The sequence below is a fragment of the Rasamsonia emersonii genome, assembly GCF_000968595.1.
Source record: "Rasamsonia emersonii CBS 393.64 chromosome Unknown ctg1118621760262, whole genome shotgun sequence".
NCBI lineage: Eukaryota > Fungi > Ascomycota > Eurotiomycetes > Eurotiales > Trichocomaceae > Rasamsonia > Rasamsonia emersonii.
The window spans coordinates 39,578-58,335 of NW_013563120.1; the positions used below are offsets into that span (position 1 = coordinate 39,578).

At 52.2% G+C, this 18,758-nt stretch overlaps 6 protein-coding genes across 6 annotated transcripts; 4 read left to right on the forward strand and 2 right to left on the reverse strand.

Annotated features, from left to right (window-relative positions):
* Positions 1-118: 118 nt before the first annotated feature.
* On the reverse strand, positions 119-3,410 carry T310_5257 (putative non-ribosomal peptide synthase; the record flags this gene model as incomplete). The annotated part of the gene is made up of 8 exons (XM_013471877.1): positions 119-153; positions 188-228; positions 392-405; positions 479-521; positions 597-680; positions 750-1,845; positions 1,923-3,229; positions 3,301-3,410. The coding sequence occupies 8 exons, from the start codon at positions 3,408-3,410 to the stop codon at positions 119-121; spliced, it is 2,730 nt and encodes a 909-aa protein (XP_013327331.1).
* Positions 3,411-5,178: 1,768 nt separating this feature from the next.
* Positions 5,179-7,481, reverse strand: T310_5258 (MFS transporter; the record flags this gene model as incomplete). The annotated part of the gene is made up of 7 exons (XM_013471878.1): positions 5,179-5,240; positions 5,291-5,298; positions 5,452-5,477; positions 5,527-5,601; positions 5,913-6,012; positions 6,074-6,438; positions 6,501-7,481. The coding sequence occupies 7 exons, from the start codon at positions 7,479-7,481 to the stop codon at positions 5,179-5,181; spliced, it is 1,617 nt and encodes a 538-aa protein (XP_013327332.1).
* Positions 7,482-8,393: 912 nt separating this feature from the next.
* Positions 8,394-9,527, forward strand: T310_5259 (uncharacterized protein; the record flags this gene model as incomplete). The annotated part of the gene is made up of 1 exon (XM_013471879.1): positions 8,394-9,527. The coding sequence occupies one exon, from the start codon at positions 8,394-8,396 to the stop codon at positions 9,525-9,527; it is 1,134 nt and encodes a 377-aa protein (XP_013327333.1).
* A 537-nt stretch (positions 9,528-10,064) lies between these two features.
* Positions 10,065-13,183, forward strand: T310_5260 (Dolichyl-phosphate-mannose-protein mannosyltransferase; the record flags this gene model as incomplete). Its single annotated transcript, XM_013471880.1, has 7 exons — positions 10,065-10,295; positions 10,353-11,997; positions 12,049-12,469; positions 12,634-12,704; positions 12,767-12,802; positions 12,965-13,022; positions 13,117-13,183. The coding sequence occupies 7 exons, from the start codon at positions 10,065-10,067 to the stop codon at positions 13,181-13,183; spliced, it is 2,529 nt and encodes an 842-aa protein (XP_013327334.1).
* Positions 13,184-13,552: 369 nt separating this feature from the next.
* On the forward strand, positions 13,553-15,920 carry T310_5261 (NCS1 family nucleobase:cation symporter-1; the record flags this gene model as incomplete). The annotated part of the gene is made up of 11 exons (XM_013471881.1): positions 13,553-13,590; positions 13,715-13,800; positions 13,861-13,958; positions 14,039-14,156; positions 14,220-14,249; positions 14,339-14,618; positions 14,676-15,057; positions 15,106-15,221; positions 15,271-15,348; positions 15,417-15,571; positions 15,643-15,920. The coding sequence occupies 11 exons, from the start codon at positions 13,553-13,555 to the stop codon at positions 15,918-15,920; spliced, it is 1,659 nt and encodes a 552-aa protein (XP_013327335.1).
* A 1,027-nt stretch (positions 15,921-16,947) lies between these two features.
* On the forward strand, positions 16,948-18,594 carry T310_5262 (uncharacterized protein; the record flags this gene model as incomplete). The annotated part of the gene is made up of 9 exons (XM_013471882.1): positions 16,948-17,061; positions 17,157-17,227; positions 17,274-17,301; positions 17,336-17,380; positions 17,432-17,589; positions 17,657-17,713; positions 17,838-18,192; positions 18,246-18,436; positions 18,573-18,594. 9 exons carry the CDS (start codon positions 16,948-16,950, stop codon positions 18,592-18,594), a joined length of 1,041 nt encoding a protein of 346 aa, XP_013327336.1.
* Between the last annotated feature and the right edge of the window lie 164 nt (positions 18,595-18,758).

The following is an 18,758-nucleotide window of genomic DNA, read 5'->3' on the forward strand; positions in this document are numbered from 1 at the left end:
TTTACCATACCATACCACGCTTTATCATGATTTACTATGCTCTACTATGCACTATTACTTCGGGACGCAGTAATAAAACCCAATTCAATCAATACAATCAATACAAATCAATCAATCACTAGGTCCAGTACAGTACAGTACAGTACATTATTACTATAGACTAGGTAGTTTTAGGTACTGTACCTACCTAATTTTACTTTCTTGCTTGTTACAGTATTAGGTAGGTAGCTAGGCTGTTAGGCTGTTAGCTAGCTATAGCTAGCTTAAGGGATAGCAATAGCAATCAAATATACCCCTGTGATCCTCATCCTATCCCATCCTATCCTAATATTTCTGTTCCTGCTCCTGTTCCTGTTCTTGTTTCTACCTATCTACCGTAGAACATTCTTACTACTGAGTAACATGCTATGGGAGTCTCTAGTTATATAAATAAATAAATATTTCTCTTCTGATCTATGATGTTTACTACATTACCTACGTCGGATGATGGATCTTGTATGTACTGGTACAAGGATGGCATACTAATAATACTCCGTATAGTCCCATTGCTCTACGCTGATTAACTCTCACTCGCACGATCACTCCACTCATCTTACTAGCCGCCATGACTTGCCCTTAAATCTCCCATCCATCCGGATACAGATTCTGAGAGCCCTTGCATATACAGAATTGAGCTACCGCTGCCATGGAGTACATTACACCTCTCTCGCCGCCAGTGCCTTCTGGAACGTCTTCTGAAACTGACGCACATGTTCCGCCCCCAGCATCGTATAATGCGAGCCATCCACCTCATGAAACCTCGGCGCCGTCCGGGTGAACTCGTTCCACCGACTGAGACGCTGGGCCAACCACTCCGCCTTGCTGAGCCCCACGATGGCCAGCGGATTGCAGTAAAACACATCCAGCCTCTCGACCTGTCCATTCGGCTCGTAGTCTCGGGCGATGCCCAGTAACCCACATGCCACGTCGACCCAGGTCCGGAGCGTGTCGGCCGTGAGAGCTCGGCCATGCGAGAGGGCGCCGCCATGCGGGTGATGTGTGTGACGGCCTCGTCTCGGGAGAGACCTTGGAGCTTCGGGGCGAGAGTGGCGTCCTCCGGGATGAGGTCGAGGAAAGATGACAGGTGTACCAGACACTGCATCCAGTCCAGCTGGCGCATTCGGTGTTTGATGTGCGGAGGAAGATTGAAGGCGCCGAGGAAACGGACCTCGTCTCCGTCACGCTCGAGGACTTTGGCGATCTCAAAGGCCAGCATGGCCCCGTACGAGTATCCGGCGATGGCGTATGGTCCATGGGGCTGCCTCCGCTTGATGCCGGCGTGGTAGGTGGCCACGCATTCGGCGATATCGTGGAAGGACGGCTCGCCCGGGTTGAAGCCTCGGGCTCGCAGAGCATGGACGGGCCGATCCTGGATGAACCGGGCGAGGCCGATGAAGACCAGGACCTCTCCGACGCCTGGATGGATGAGCCAGATGGGAGTTTTCTGCCCCTGCGATTGAAGAGTGACGACGGGATCGTACCCGACTGGGTCTTCCCCAGGTCTTCCAGCGCTCTTGCCAGCGAGCGTCATCATCGTGATCATCGGGATCTCTTGGGCCAGACCGAGTTTCTCCTGGATGCGTTGCTTCAGCTGGATGAGCTCGACGGACGTGATGCCCATCTCGAACACGGTCGTGTCGACGCCCAGTTCCTCTTCTGGGACATCGTCAAACACGGCTTGAAACTCCTCCAGAAGCATCTGCTCCATCCTGTTTGCGTCCGTTTGGCCTTCTGGAAGGCCCGGATCATTTTCGTATTGGCCTCCTCGTGACTCTGGTACTCGCCCTTGTCCAGCGCCTTCTGGATCTGCGACCGCGAGAGCTTGCCCAGGGTGGACTTGGGGAGCAGATCGCGGTCGAGAGGGAGCACGTAAGGGCGCGCACCGGTGAGCAGCAGCATTGTCCAGGTAATCGCACCCAGGGCTTTGACTCTCGCCTCGACATTGTCTGGCGGGTAGGTCGGAAGGTAGATGACGCAGAGCTGCTCTGTCTGAGCTCCGGGCGGCCAGCGCGAAAGACATACAGTGTAGCTCGGGGTCACCCCGTCGATATTTGCGTCTTCGATGGCCGACTCGAGCTCGTGCGGCCGGTACTTCACGCCGTTGATCGAGATCACCTCCTTCGTCCGCCCCGTGAGGCTCAGATTGCCCGCAGGATCAATGACCGCAATGTCTCCGGTCTTGAACCATCCATCGGACGTGAATGCCTCGCTCGTCGCGGCCTCATTGTGATAGTACCTCGCGAAGACGATCGGGCCTCTCACCTCCAGGTTTCCAGGCTCATCTGGCTGGGCCAAAGTGCCGTCCCCGGAGAAGGACGATACACGCATTTCAATGCCCGGGACGCATTGTCCCACCGAGGCGAACTCACGTTGGCGATCGAGATCGTACTCCGGACAGCTCCGGTTGTGGATGCATCCTGCACAGGTCTCTGTCATTCCAAAGCCCGGAACGATCACGTTCCTGGGGGCGCCGTGCCGGACAAGAAGCCGGGAAACCGCGTCACATGTCTCGACGACGTTCGCTTCGCCGCCGGACGCGATGTAGTGGAGGCAGCTCAGATCAAAGTCCCTGGGCGCCGTCTGACTTTCCATCCAGCGCCGCAGCTTCTCCAGGAAGAAGTTTGGCGCAGACGTTTTCCCGACTCGGTGACGGTGGATCATCTCCAGGAACAGTGACGGGTCCGCGATGACGTCCGAGGGCTGCAGGTGGATTTGCTCCGCGCCGATGAACATGGCCTGGAGGTGGATCTCGACCAGACTGGCGACATGGTCGAGCCCGATCCAGTTCAGAAGCGCGAATCGGTTCTCCACCGGAAGGCACAAGCTCTTCCCAGCAAGGGCGGCGAGGATTCGGCTATGCGTCAAGCAGACGGCCTTCGCGTGTCCCGTACTCCCCGACGTCAGCATCAGAAGGGCCAAATCTTGCTGTTTGGCCGGGACGACGCCAACAGATCCCGACAAGCGAGGGAAGCAGTCGACCTCTCGCAGCCGGAGAATGGGGTCGTCCGGAAACTGGTCCCGCAAGGTCGATTGTCGAACAGCTCCCGGAGATGGAGGAGATGCTGCTTGCGGTGTTCTTCGCTTCTCACAAACGGCGTCGACATAGCCGGGATACATCCGGCGTACAGAGTGGCCCAGAACCAGATAATGTTGTCCAGATGGCTGTCGAAATGCAGGAGGAGGACCGAGCCTGGGATGAAACCATCCATCCGACGCAGCAGCTCACTGTTCTGCTGGGCCAATTGGCGAAGCTGATCGTACTTCAAGCGATGGCAGGAATTTGGGTCCCCGAGAGGGTATGCGGAGACACCATGGGCAGCATGCTTGTTGGCCGCTACCTCGAGGAGGTCGGTGATGTATCGCAGGGACATGGTTGAGGTTGAATCAGCCACGAACAATGCAGAACGAGCAGAGCAGAGCGCAAGTTGGGACGATGAGTTGGAGCATCCAGCTGGCGGACATGGGCTGTGATGGCGATATAAGGCATCCCCACGAGTCATGGGACGTACGGTCCGAATAGGAAGAAAGCGCGCTGCAGAGGTTGTACAGTGCTTCCAGATGGGAACGGTCGATCCTTCCAGCTGCAAGTCCAGAATGTCTGGGAAAGCACGAGAGGTTCTGGTCTGATGAGATTGCGCCTTTTTTATGACTCGACATGTTCAGAAGGGAGGCTTTCGAGACACCATGGGTGAGTAGATGTCTTGGTGTAGTTCCATGTCTGAGTCTGTACAACTGATTGGAGCAGATAACGTTCTCGTGCGCGTGTACGCTATGTCGACCATTCTCGCCTGATGCTGTCGTATAGGGCGTACTGTCAAGAATGGATGATGATCTCGTCGGTCTTGAAGCGGTCATGCGCAAGAAGCAGACAGTTCTGGTCAAGTCAAGCTGGACAAGCAGAGCTGTTAGCTAATCATTGAGTCCAGCTCGAGACAACCTCAGACTGACTATTGTCGTAGTCACAGTATTTTCTCCGTTTCGGTGATGGTACACGTACCAGGGAGAAGTGCAACAGTTGATCACCATCTCATCCACCGTTCTCGTTTAGAGCGTGGAAACGAAGCTAGAAGTCTAGGGAAGATCCTCGACTCTCGAAGCGAATTTTCCTGCAGGGCTGTCCCTGCTGATTCTGGTAACAAGGCCAGGTCTGGTTTCTGTATGGATTCTATCTATCTATTACGGGTATCTTGCTGCGCCTGTGTAACCCCAGCACTGTTAATAAGCTTCTAGAACTTCTGCCCAGTCAGTCCAGAGTAGTGGAATGATGCCCCATGGGGTGTCAGCTGCATTTCAGTCTGCAGGGAACTGGGATTTCGGCCAGACTTGCGCGTCACGCCGTGGTAGGTGGTGTACAGGGTTATATTGGAAGTGAAGGCATTGCCCTAGGGAGGGCTAACTGAAGTCAGCATTCTTCTCGTCTGATGGCTACCAGGAACTTGGGAAGAAACGTCGCCGCTGTTACCTCCTCCAGTCATAATTACTTCCCGTTTTGGTAAAAAGCGTACCGTGGTAGATGATATCCCAGCAGAAGCCAAAGCAGAGACATGTCTTTACAATAGAATTCTTTAGATGTAAAGCTATTAAGCAAAGACAAACAATGACGTAGAAACATGGCTTGATTCCAGACTATTATACCATCAGGGTGCGCGTGGTCTTGTAAATTTAAAGTGTATGTAGTACATACTTTCTATCTTCCCCTCTGTTTTTGGTTATTATTTTCCAGAATGTTAGAATAACCTTAATGATTGTTACCCATCTGCATCTATATATATAGCAGCAGTGTTCATTCAATTCCGGTAGTAACGACCTGTAAAAAAAAAAACAAAGGGGATATATGTAGGTTCGAACGTTCTCTGCGTGTTGAGTTTACAGTCAGTATTATCCTAGATCCTACATAGTAGATTCTAGATCCTAGATCCCACAGTAATACTGTCTCAGTACTACACTCCACTACGCATTTGCATTTCTTTGTTCTGTTCCCAAACCTTTTTTTTCTGCTGCTGTTCTGCGACCCCCTCTTCGTCTCTGTCTTGTATTACCTTCTCTTTTATTATCTATCCTTTACAACCCCCCCCCCCCCCCCCCCCTCTTTTTTTTTGGCTGCCATTGTTACCAACCTTATCCTTCTTCCCCCTCCTTCTACACTTTAACTTTTTTTTGTGTGTCTGTGTGTGTACTACCTCTGGGGAGTGGCAGTGGCACTATATTAAGTGCAGTAGGATGTATGTATGTTCTGTATGTACATGCATACACTGAAGTCTTTACCATGTTTTTTTTTTCCCCTTTTCTTTTTTTAAAGAAAGAAAAGGTGTCATATGATCGATTGATCGATCATCGTCATCAATTCTTGACTTACATTAGATTTACATCAGATTCTTAGCTCTCAGTATTAAGGCTTGGTTAGGTACATACATATAGCTGGACAAAGTCTCATTTGTCTATCTGTTCGTTGCATTGTATCATTCAGTCAGTCACTCACTCACTCACACGTGGATAGGATAGGATAGGATAGGATAGGATAGCATATACCAAGTAAACCATTTCTATTCTATCGACAGGATTCTATTCGTCTATTTCTTTTCTCTTCTTTTCTTTATCTTTCTATCCTTTCATGCCAAATGCAATTCTAGACAATTCATTCATAGGGATATAGGGATCTGCTCGTAGTCGTTCATCTCGTGCAATATTATTAATACCTAAATCATCAGTAGTAAAGACGAGTCGTGTCGTTCTTTGAGCTGGTTAGTTATGGAATAAATATGGCAGATCAGTCAGTATCAGTAGGTGTAGCGGAATCCGGGCTGGATTTGTAATAATTCATTAGTATCAATCATACTGGCATTGCTACTGTTTAGGCTGTTTGTCAGACGTACCCTCCCTTCGATCACCGTCCGGCCCTGGCTCTGCTTTCGATTGCTCATGTAGAAGTGGATTGTGAAGAGGCCGATGATTACGATCATCAGGATGTGTGAGCTGTTTATTCTAATATCAGCTGACGTGTTTGAGTAGAGAATCCTCGGGTATGAATACCCACCCAATTGACACCCACACCGCCGTCTGATACTCAGGCGCCTCTTGCGCCCGCACGATGAAGCTCCCCGCGATCCCGCCCAGCCCGTTGCATGCCGTGATGGCCGCCGCCGTGGTCGCCCGCTTCCACTGCCCGACGATGTTGTTCGCCTGGTACGCGTTCAGCGCCGCCCAGTTCGACACATAGGCCCCCGTCGCCAGATACGTGCCGATGTACCGCACCGTGACTTGCTTGGACACTGGTAGGCCGAACATCAGGAAGCCGGCAATGAGCATCAGCGCGTTGAGGGTGATTAGGGGCCCGCGCATGCGGTATCGATCGCCGATCAGCGAGGTGAAGAGGACGGGGATGACGGCCCAGTAGTATGGCTACGGAGATATCAGATGCAAATCGAAGAAAAGAAGAAGAAAAAGAAGAAGAAAGAACGTACCGGCGCAGACAGAACAATCGACGCATTCTCGGAAAATCCCATGCCCGACTGCAGAATGATGGGCAGGAAATACGACAGAGACGTCGAAACCAGGTTCAGCAGGAAGAAAAGACACGAAAAGCCGTACAGTTTCGGATCGAGGAAGTGAACCAGGACCTTGGACCACGAGAACGGCTCGAGCAGGACGTCGTCTCGATCAGCCTGGATCCGCTGCGTCGCCAACTCAATCTCCGCGTCGGACAGAAACCAGACGCTGTGGTGCGCCTTTTCGGGGAAATCGACCATCCACCAGTACGTGACGATGCTGATGACGCAGGTGATGAGCCCCTGCACGATGAACATCCAGCGCCACCCCGCCAGTCCGGCGCGGCCGTCCAGGTGGTTGAGACCGTAGTTGACGATGTTGCCAGTCGCCAGCACGAGCACCTCGCCCGACTGCAGGAAGGCGAAGCGCAACTGCTGCTCGCGGCGCGTGTACCAGGTGCTGATGAGATAGGTCAAGCCCGGGTAGATGCCGGACATGGAGATGCCCAGCAGCACGCGCAGGGCGACCATCTGGCGCCAGGTCTGCACGAAGGCGGAGCAGAGGGTGAACAAGCCGAAGCAGAAGGTGATGAGGGCGAACCAGAGGCGCGGACCAACCAAGCGCACAGCCACAGTTGACGGCAGCTGGAAGACGACGCTGGCGACGGTGAAGATGAAGATGGCAACCGAGTAGCGGTTCCCTTCCAGCTGCAGGTCGTGCAGCATGCTCGTCACCGACGCGGACGAGATGATGCCCGAGTCGAGCAGGTTGAGGCTGCACAGGATGCCGGCAATGGAGCAGAGGCGCAGATCGACCTTCAGGCGCAGGCGCTTTTCGAGCCGTTTGCGCTGTTCTGCATCGATGTTGTCCTCCGTCAGGCGGATGCGAAGATCGTCCAGTGCGTCATTTTTGCCCACGGGGCTCTTTAGCTGCGTCGCCAGAGTGTGGACGTCCATGTCAGCTGCGAATTGGCGCATTAGAGCTCCCAGAATCTCTTTCTTTGTTTCTGTCGAAGGACTCGTCCTACGTCATGTCCTACCCTCGTCGAGGCTTGAAAGAGATGAGGAGACAAACGTCACTGCATTGAGTTTACGGGCACATTGGCACATGTACAGGTATCACAAGAGAGAATCAAGCGAAAGAACGAATGCGCAGTAATCTGGTTGTGGTGAAATGATAGCGAAGTCGATGTCCACCTTGCGTGTCTCGTGACTTGCCCAATCACTGCGAAGAACCTTCACCGGCCAGCGGTGCTCGCCATTCTGAATCTCGATCTGATAACAGCAGCTCTTCTGTTGTCGTTAATGTGCTTACTCTGCCCCTCACTGTCGATGATTCCTAAGGCATACTCCGTAGTCTCTATCTATCCTGGCGACTCTCGGTGGATCTTCCGCTGGCGGGGTCCCGCGAAGCTTGACAGCTGGCCACAGACCGCAATCGACCTCCATCGACTCAGTCAACCTCACGATGCGAAATAGCCATTCTGCTGGCTAGCATCGGCTCCATCGCCTCCATACGCATCCTCCAGCGACCGTGGACTGCTAGACGCGGAGTGGCGCCTGGGCCAGCAGCCCCACGCCGTCGTCGTCCATCGCCGTTACGTCCGGGCAAATGGAACCTGCGCGGACGGCCGGCCGTCCCCAGCGTCCTCGCAGAGGGGGCGCCTCCTCACGGTGAGTGCCTGCTCTCTGCTGCTTTGCTTTCTTTTAAACGCTTGTTTTCGTTCTGTCAATTGTTCTGCCTTTCTGCCCTCGGTTACCCGGTCCCTCTCCGGTGGTCACCAACCCCAGACGACATCCGATCAGCCCGTGCGAGGGGAATACAAGAATACAAGCTGATCGAGTACTCCATCAAGCACACCCTCCAAGATGGTCGAGTTGATTCCTCCTCCCGATCCCCGCACTCTGCTTCCCCCGTTGCTGGCCTGTCTGCCGGCCGCCTTTGTCTCGACCCGTCCTCCCCCGGCGCTTCTTCCCCTGCTCTCGCCGATTCTCCGACAGCGCGTCCAGATCCTGAGCTCCGTCGCGACCTCTCCCTCCGATTGCTGGATTCGGCTGCTGTGCTGGGGCGACGAGAAAGCGGACCGCGTGCAGAGCTTGCTCGATGGGGCCGACTTTGAACCGCATGCCGCGTCGGGGAAAATCGAGGTCCCGGACGACTTGCCGGTGACATACAAACGACTGGACGAGGAGACGCTGCATTCGCAGATTGTGCTGCCGCAGTACAATCTCAGTGTGCTCTATCTCTGGTGTCCCAACGACCAGCAGGGGCCGGGCTGGAGGGTCGCTGAGTTGCTCCCCCGCGAAGGCCCGTCCGACGACGATGCCACCTGGTCGACATCGATCGGGGAGGCCAATGAGCGGGCAAGGGAACGGTTGATCGAGGAGGCTCTGAAGAATGCCGAACAGCAGGAGAGCAGGGCACCTCCTCCCCAAGCCGCCAATATCAACGACGACGACGACGACGATGATGATGATGCTTACTGGGCACAATACGACAACACGCCGGGCAGGACCCCGGCGATCAAGACGCCGGCGCCTCGCACCTTTGCCTCGGTGCCTGCCGTCTCAGAGGATTCCTACTTTGCACGATATGCCGACGTCCAGCCTGCCATGGACCACGATGACCCCTCCCAAGACCCCGCCGAGGTGGGCGTGTCGTCCCTCAACGGCAACATCTTGGCCAACTTGCTCCAACAACACGCTCAAAGTCGCGAGGCGAAAGATGGGCAGCCTGCTGGCCAGGCACCTCATGATGCGGTTGCGACGATGCTGAGCCACCCCCGGCCGGCGTCCACGTCGTCGTCGGGATCGGACGCGGTCGCCAAGTTGGAACAGGAGGCCGAGAGCCAGTCAGCGTCGGAGATGGCCGTGAAACAGCATATTGGCAGCAGCATCAAGAGCTTGTTCCGACTCGCGAGAAGCACGGGCATGGCCCGGGAGGAATTTCAGTCTCTCGTCCGGACGGAGCTGGAGCTGCTGAACTTGGCTGATGACGAGTAGGATGATGCCTGTGTGTGTTCTTTTTTGTTGCCTGCATTGAGCCAGCGGAGCGAGAGTTTCATGCTGTTTACATATCACCATTGGGAACGGCGTCACGGCTTTCTGATTAGCTTGTACCTTAGCATTGGATTATGGATTACTGGATTACGGATTCAGCGAGGATTTTTTTTGGTACAATATTTTCTACCGAGGTCAGAGTGTATATAAGCCAATGCCATGGACAGAAGCGATATTCCAATTGTAATATTCAAATGTAATATTTCAGAGTAATAATTAATTGAGCTTGCGTGTCTCTAAATACGTCCGGGCGGGTCTGCTTGGCGCTGATTGCACGTCCGCCAAACGACACGCAACACTCTCAGCTCAGCTCCGACTCCCTTCTACCACCATCGGCTCGCACCTCGTCTGTTCGTTCTGCTCTATGATGCTGCTTCATTAATTGTAAGTGGTCTCTGCTGCCTGTTTATGAAGTGACTAACTCCTCCGCAACGGCGTGTGCCAGCCTCTCGTTCGCCATTGACCTCCTGTCCGCCCAGCATGTCTTCCCCGTCGGCATCCCTCCGCAAGAGGGCCGTTGGGAAGAAAGACGCCTCCCCAGCGCCCTCTGATGCGGTTTACGCGCCTTCTGGAAAAGCGGCTGCCAAGCCGCCGTCGGAATGGGACTACCAGCTCGCGTTCGTGATCGTGACGCTGCTGGCTTTCGCGACTCGCTTCTACAAGATCAGCTATCCGAACGAGGTGGTGTTTGACGAAGTGCATTTTGGCAAGGTTCGTTGTGTACTCTCGTGCTCGATTGAATGATCAGGTTCCCTGACGGTATGCTAGTTTGCGTCGTATTACCTGACACGCACGTATTTCTTCGATGTCCATCCTCCCTTTGGCAAGCTCCTCTACGCCCTCGTGGGCTGGCTGGTCGGCTACGATGGCCACTTCCTGTTCGACAACATCGGCGAATCCTACATTGAGCACAAGGTGCCGTATATCGCCCTGCGGGCCCTGCCAGCGACGCTGGGATCGCTGACCGTGAGTGTCGTCTTTTTGATTATGTGGGAGTCGGGATACTCGCTCCCGGCGTGCGTCCTGGCGTCGGGCCTGATGGTCTTTGACAACGCCCACGTTGGCGAGACGCGGTTGATTCTGCTGGACGCGTGCCTGGTGTTGAGCATGGCCCTGAGCATCCTCTTCTACATCAAGTTCTACAAGGAACGGCACCAGCCCTTTGGACGCAAGTGGTGGAAATGGCTCCTCCTGACGGGCATCAGCCTGAGCTGCGTCATCTCGACCAAGTACGTCGGCCTGTTCAGCTTCATCACCATTGGCTCCGCCGTCGTGATCGACCTGTGGAATCTGCTGGATATCAACCGTCGCGGCGGCCCGCTGTCGCTGGTGCAGTTCGGCCGCCACTTCGCCGCGCGCGCGTTTGCCTTGATCATCGTTCCCTTCTTCTTCTACCTGTTCTGGTTCCAGGTCCATTTCAGCATCCTCACGCGGTCCGGTCCCGGAGATGAATTCATGACGCCCGAGTTCCAGGAGACGCTGGCGGACAACCAGCTGGCGGCGTTGTCGCGCGACATCCACTACTACGACGTCATCACGATCCGGCACAAGGACACCAAGAGCTACCTGCACAGCCACTGGGAGCGCTACCCTCTGCGGTATGACGACGGGCGGATTTCGAGCCAGGGACAGCAGGTGACCGGGTACCCGTACAACGACACCAACAACCAGTGGCAGATCCTGCCGCGCGTTCCTCTCCCCGAGAACGACCGGGTCGGCCATCCGGTGCGGAACGGCGATATCGTCCAGCTCCGGCACCTGGGCACCGACAGCATCCTTCTGACGCACGACGTGGCCTCTCCGTACTACCCGACGAACCAGGAGTTCACGACGGTGCCGCAGGAGCTGGCCGACGGGGAGCGGCACAACGACACGCTGTTCGAGATCCGGATCGACGGCGGCAAGCCCGGCCAGCAATTCAGCACGTTGATGAGTCTCTTCCGGCTGATCCACGTGCCGACGCGCGTGGCCATGTGGACGCACACGACGCCGCTGCCCGACTGGGCGTTCAAGCAGTTCGAGATCAACGGCAACAAGAACGCGCAGCAGGTCAGCAACCTCTGGTTCGTCGAGGAGATCACGTCGCTGGAGCCGGGCAACCCGCGTCTGCACAAGCCGCCGCGCCAGGTCAAGCAGCTGCCCTTCATCCGCAAGTGGGCGGAGCTGCAGCGGGCCATGTTCTTCCACAACGCCGCGCTGACGGGCGAGCATCCGTACGCGAGCGAGCCTTTCCAGTGGCCGTTCTTGCTGCGGGGGGTCAGCTTCTGGACGAAGAACGACACACGCGAGCAGATCTACTTCCTGGGCAACCCGATCGGCTGGTGGATTGCGAGCAGTCTGCTGGCGGTGTATGCGGGCATTGTGGCGGCGGATCAGCTGTCGTTGAGGCGGGGGATTGACGCGATTGAGGAGAGTAAGTGACTGCATTGGCATTGAGTCTTTTTTGTCAGACTAACTTTTGTAGTCTGGGGTCCTGGAGCTCGATCGCGACTGTACAACAGCACGGGCTTCCTGTTCCTCTGCTGGGCAGCGCACTACTTCCCATTCTGGCTGATGGGCCGCCAGCGGTTTTTGCACCACTACCTGCCGGCGCATCTGGCGTCGACGCTGGTAGCGGGGGCACTGATCGAATTCATCTTCAACTTCCAGCCCATCGCACCGCCTCGCGCAGCGGAGGACGATCCGTCGGGCAAGAACAAGAACGCGGCTCCGGGACGGTTCATCACGGCCAAGGAGCGGATGGGCCGGCAGTCGTTCATAGCGGGATGGAGTGCGACGGCGGTGATTCTGGCGGCGACCATCTACGGGTTCGTGTTCTTTGCGCCGTTGACGTACGGCACGCCAGGGCTGGATGTGCAGGGAGTGAACGCTAGGAAGTGGCTGTCGTACGACCTGCACTTTGCGAAGTAAAACAAACACCAGGTGAAGGTGGAAGTTGGTCTAGATTGAGAAGATCAGCGTGTAAACATTGCTAAATCAGAAGAACCAGAGCTGTACTGTACGATAGGGAGATAACATTTATAGGAATCTAATCTAATTGTTTGCTTAGTCACAGTCATCTATCAGCTAGTTACAATTCCCGTCTGGCATTGCCGAGGCGATCAACCGCCCGAGTGTGGAGTAAGTAAGTAACCAGCTGTGCGGGAAACAGCTGTAAACAGTAGAAAGAAAAATAGAAATAGAAACAACAGCTAAACATGGGATTTTAATAGAAGATAGTATGCAGACTGTCTGCATATGGACCATACCATACTATGCTATACCATGCTATACTGTAATCTCGACAGATAGATAGATAGAACTGCTAACCCTAGAACTCTCTCGGCATGAATACCTGTATATACATACATACATACATACATACATACATACATACGCAGTATTTACTTACACTGCAGAGTTGGTTCACCCAGTGTCCTATCCTATCTTATCGTGCAGGTATGTACATTACATACACGTATTCAAGTCTCAAGATGATACGCGTATGCATATGTATATATCAGTGTTATCATCAACTAACTGATAAGAAAAGACTGTCTATCTTCTCTATTATCCCCACTTTTCGAAAACACCCGACTGCGGCCTGCCTGCCTGCCTGAAGTAGTAAAAGTCCGGACTTGGCATCAATCAGTCAATCAGTGGCACAGTACAGTGCAGGGATTATAATGATTACGATAGATCGGCAGAGAGTTAGAGTTGGACAGACTGCCTGTGCATGCAGAATGCAGATAAGGCAGAATTTAGCAGGTGTCTATATGCATAAATATCTGCGGAGTAATATGTAATAAATATGAACAGCCTGGTTGAGTATTTTGCCTAGTTAGCTACTTACTATCTATCTCGTCTACAGTGATATCTCATCTAGATATATCTTCCTGTGTCATTTACTCTTTTGTTTATTTATTTTTTACTACCTATTGATCATCATACCAAATAAATAAATACATATAAATATGAATTTTATAAAAATGCCCAATTGGAAGACCCTGCGAAAGAAACTGCAAGTGTAAGTCTTCACATACATACCAAATCCACTCACTCTCTTGACTTGACAAGACACTCAATAATCCCTACTGATCTTAATCCTTACTGATCCTGATCTTGATGACCAGCCCAATCGACCAAAACAGCTACTACCAAAACACCGCCTGGTGCAACCGCGACCTGATCCCCATTCCGCCCGAGCGCCGCACATGGGGGATTTGGGGGTATTTCGGTGAATATATTCACTGAAGAATTCAATATTGTCTGCGACGCTGACTAACAGCTGATGAAGGGTACTGGACCGTCTCCGGCTCTTGTATTAGTGCTTGGTCGACGGGGTCTACGCTGCTGGCTTTTGGGCTTAGTCCGAGGGAGGCGATTGGGTGTGTGGTGCGTCAAGTCTCATCTTAATTCTGGCAAAAACTTGCATATTTATTTACTTACTTACTTATTTGTTTGTTTATTGGCAGATTGCAGGAGGACTCCTCACAGGCCTGCTCGCTGTGGCCTGTGGCTGGATGGGCGAAAAACATCATATCGGGTTTACCGTCGCGTCGCGGTTTTCGTGGGGGATGCGAGGGTCTTATTGTGAGTATACTTACAGATATATAGAGTATATTATGTTGTTCTGAGGCTTTGGCTAATCTGCAGTCCCGGTGTTGATTCGCATCTTTGTTGCTTGTATGTGGTTTGGGATGCAGTCGTATTGGTTGGTGTCCTGTATTATACCTATATCTATTAGATATATGTGGATATATGATGATTCTCAGGGGCGGCCAGGCTACTCGAGTCCTTATCGGCGCCATCATACCAGGCAGGTCAGCAGGCTGATATGTGTATTTCTCTGATGCTGATGCTGCTGACAGGCTTCGCTCACATGAAGAACTTCTTCTCTGAAAGCTCGCATCTCGCCACAAACGACTTCATCGGCATGCTCATCTGGTATGCGGCCTTTGTCCCGCTGGTCCTGGTCAAGCCTGAACGGCTACAAGTGCCGTTTGCCGTGTCGTTCGTCCTGTTTGCTACGTCCTGCTTTGGGATTCTCATCTGGTAGGTTACACTCTTGACTTGACTTGACTTGACTCGTCTTGACGTGGTTATTGGTAGGGCCGTCGTCAACGCCCACGGCCCCGGATCCATGTTCACCACCACCCCCTCCACCATCAACCCCGGCTGGGGCATCATGTACGGCATCACCGCCATCCTAGGGGCCTGGGGCGCCGGCACCCTAGGCCAGTCCGACTGGACGCGCTACGCCAACCGCCGCTTCGCGCCGACGCTGTCGCAGCTGGTCGCCGCGCCGGTGACCATCGCCGTCACGGCCGTCGTCGGCATCGTCGTCACCAGCGCCGCAAACGACCTCTTGGGGCAAGTCGTCTGGAACCCGATCTATCTGCTGGCGGATATCCAGGAGTATTACCATTCGAGTGGGCGTGCGAGGGCAGGCGTGTTTTTTGCGTCGTTGGGTATGGTCTCGACGCAGTTGGCTGTAAGCCTCCAAACAAAGACATTGATTATTTCTATGCTGATAACGTAGATATCCGTCGTGCTCAATTCCGTCTCTACAGGCATGGACATGGCAGGTCTGTGTCCGCGCTACATTAACATTGTCCGAGGGAGCTACATCATGGCCATTATAGGGATTTGCACGCAGTCAGTTACCTCGTCTTTCATCACGAATGCTTTTTCCTAACATGTCCAGACCGTGGCAACTCCTCTCCGCCGCTACCAAGTTCCTCTCCGTTCTGTCCGGGTTTGGTGTGTTTATGGCTCCGTTGACGTATGCAACCCATACATACCTATGCACATACATATGTGTATGTACATACATATACTAATCTCGACTAGAGGAGTCCTCCTCGCAGACTACCACATCGTCCGCCGCCACCGGCTCAACCTCCACGATCTCTACACCGGCAACCCATCTTCCATCTACTGGTATTTCCACGGCTTCAACTGGCGGGGTCCAGTAGCTTTTGTAGCGGGGATGTGGGCGTTGCTGCGTGAGTGAGCCAGCAGTTGCATCGTACATACGTCCTTCTCACTAACATTGTTTTGTTTTATTCTTTTGCAGCCGGCCTAATCGCCACCGTCAACAACGACACTAACAACCCTAGCCTCACAGGCTGGATCAGACTGTACAATCTGACTTTTCTTGTTGGCCTGGCTGTTAGTTTCACGGCTATGGCTGTCCTGGGGTATCTGTTTCCGCCGCCGGGGCTGGGATTGCAAAAGCCGTTTGTTGTTGAGGGGGAGGAACCGGGTAGTAGTAATAAAATTGAGGAGGTGGCGTCTACGTCTGGGAAGATGGAGAAGGAGGGCAAGGGTAATGAGGGCGATAGTCAGGTGTAGATGTATCTTCATCAAACTTCCTTAGTAACTTTTGAAAGGGATGGAATTGGATCAAATTAGATAATGAATGGATGAAAATAGCCCTTTTCTTTTTCTTTTTCTTTTTTCTTTTCTTTTCTTTATTTCTTTCTTTTTTTTCCCAATCTACCTGTTCTTATATACCCATGGATGAATCTCCGTCATTAGTGTATTGATACAGACTAGACACTCAATTTTTTTTTTGCAAGACTTTCTATTTATGTTCATACATGCTTAGGTAGGTAAGTTTCGAATACTTACTCCGGAGTACTAGACTAGCACGCTGATGAAGACAGTGACAGTTCTGTTAACCCCTTTTTTTTTTCACCTTATTAACTGTGTACATTATGGGAGTAATTTTTCCTTTCTAAATAGACGAGTTTATTTATATATAGAGTTTTAATTGATGCTGGTCTTGATCTTCATTGATTCGTTCATTTTTTTTTCCTTTCTGTTTTTCAATCCAGACTTGTGCTCGAAGCAGCTAGCTAGTGAAGCTTTACCTAGAAACATAGCTAACTAATAATGTGGATGTGACATTCATTCCAGTACTATGTACGACTCGAGCTCACGAACTCACCCACTCAGTCTTCTGCTGCATGCAGAATATCTCGAGCAATTACGATACAGATCAAGTGACCACTGGCAATTCTTCATCCGAACCAATAATGAAGATTCACTTCTGAAAAATGCTGTGTCAGTGCGCAATTCCCACCAAACACGATCCATATCCTCAAGCCAAGGCTGCATTTCTGCATTTAAGGTTCTATAGGTTCTGCCTGTCGACGCGGAAGCGCGGCCATTGTTCCGCGCGAGGCTATCTATCTGCACGAGCGGCCAGTTAGAGACCAGCTGCAGTCTAGGCAGTCTAGCAGCTGAGCTAATTACCAATGGTGTAGTGGGTGGGTGCATGGTGCATAGTCGTCAGCAGAGCACTCAGTGTTGAAGAGTGACTTTTATCACGGTATTATCTCCATCTGCTTGACTGTTTCTTCTGCTTGCGTTCACCATGGCTGAGAATTTGCACGCTCAGAATAATCCTCCTGCTGGGAATGCCCTCGAAGTAGATGTGAGAATCGACCTGAATAACGAGAATATGTACAGTACAGCACCGCTGACAGGCGTAGGAGAATAATGACGTTGACTCGGCGTACAATGATTCGTGAGTGAAAACAAACCACCGACCTGACGATAATTCTGCTCGTCTGACTTTCGCAGCATCGGCACGGCCAGCTACATGACGTCGCTCAGTTCGAGCATCGTCAACTACAAGTATGTCGTTGTGTATTGTATGTACACTATATATCTGCTCTAACAACCGGCTTGTGACGATAGATACGAGGTGAGTAAGATAAACCTCCAGGTAAGATATGTACGCATGCTAACTGTCATGCCAGAATGGCCGTCGCTACCATGCCTTTCACGAGGGGGCATATGTTCTGGTTGGTAGACTCCGTCAAATCAATTTTTCTTTTACAGTCTGACTGTTCCAGCCGAACGATGAAGAAGAGCAAGACCGGATCGACCTTCTGCATCATATCTATCGCCTTCTCCTCGGTGGGGAGCTGTTCCTTGCCCCCATCGGTGCGAATCCGCAGCGGGTTCTGGACCTGGGGACCGGGACGGGGATCTGGGCGATTGAGTTTGCAGAGTAGGCTGTTATTAAGCAGTCATTAAGCAGGTATTAAGCTAATATGAATGCTGATATTAATCTGTAGTCAATATCCCTCTGCGCAAGTGATCGGTACCGATCTCAGCCCGATCCAACCTCGCTGGTCAGTATTCTCCATCTATTGTCAAACATACTGGGGCACAAAAGAGAAGACTAGGTTATCTAGTGAACCCCTAGTGTGAATGATAGTTGCCCAGGTTGATAGATATCCTGCTTACCTCTGATAGGGTCCCTCCCAACTGCGTCTTTGAAATCGACAACTTCGAGAACGACTGGGTGTACAGCAGCAAGTTTGACTTTATCCACGGCCGGGAATTGGAAGGCTGCGTCTCCGACGAAGACAAGCTCTTCGCCCAGGCATTCCACCACCTCAAGTCCGGCGGATACTTTGAATTCGACGGAGCGTACACGTACTGGCTCTCCGACGACGACACGGCCCAAAAGGCGGAGAACTGTCAGCTGCTGGCGGCCAAAATCCACGAAGCGGCCAACAAGTTCGGCAAGAGCTTCGACAACGTGCCCTCGTGGAAAGCGAAGATGGAGAAGGCGGGGTTTGTCGACGTGAAGGAGTTTGTTTTTAAGGTTGCTTCACCCTCAATCTGACCTATTTTTCTATTCTAATTGCTGGGTTGTAGAAACCCGTCGGCTCCTGGCCCAAAGACCCCAAGATGAAAGAGATTGGCCGCCTCCAGCAGGCGCAGCAGCTCCAGGCCATCCAGTCGTATTCGTCCGCGCTGTTCTCGCGCGTGCTCGGCTGGAGTAAGCCGGAGCTCGAGGTGTTGCTGGCCAAGGTCCGGAATGAGCTGATGGATCGGTCGTTGCATATGTATGTGCCGGTGTATTTTGTGTATGGGCGGAAGCCGTGACATGTTTTCTCACGCATTTCTTTTTTTTTTCTTTTTTTTTATTTCTTTTTTCATTTTATTATTTTTTATTATTTTTTTAACAAAAATATTGATCAGCGTTGATCAGTTTCTGGAGTAGTTTAATTTCTTTCCCAGCGAGGATTGTACTGAAATGAAAGCTTTTATTTTATGCTCGGGTTTTATTCGCAATGGGATTTCTCAGTCTTCGCATATATGCTTCCGCCAAAGAATAAATAAAAAATAAATAAAAATAAATAAAAAACAAAGAATAAAAAAAGATCG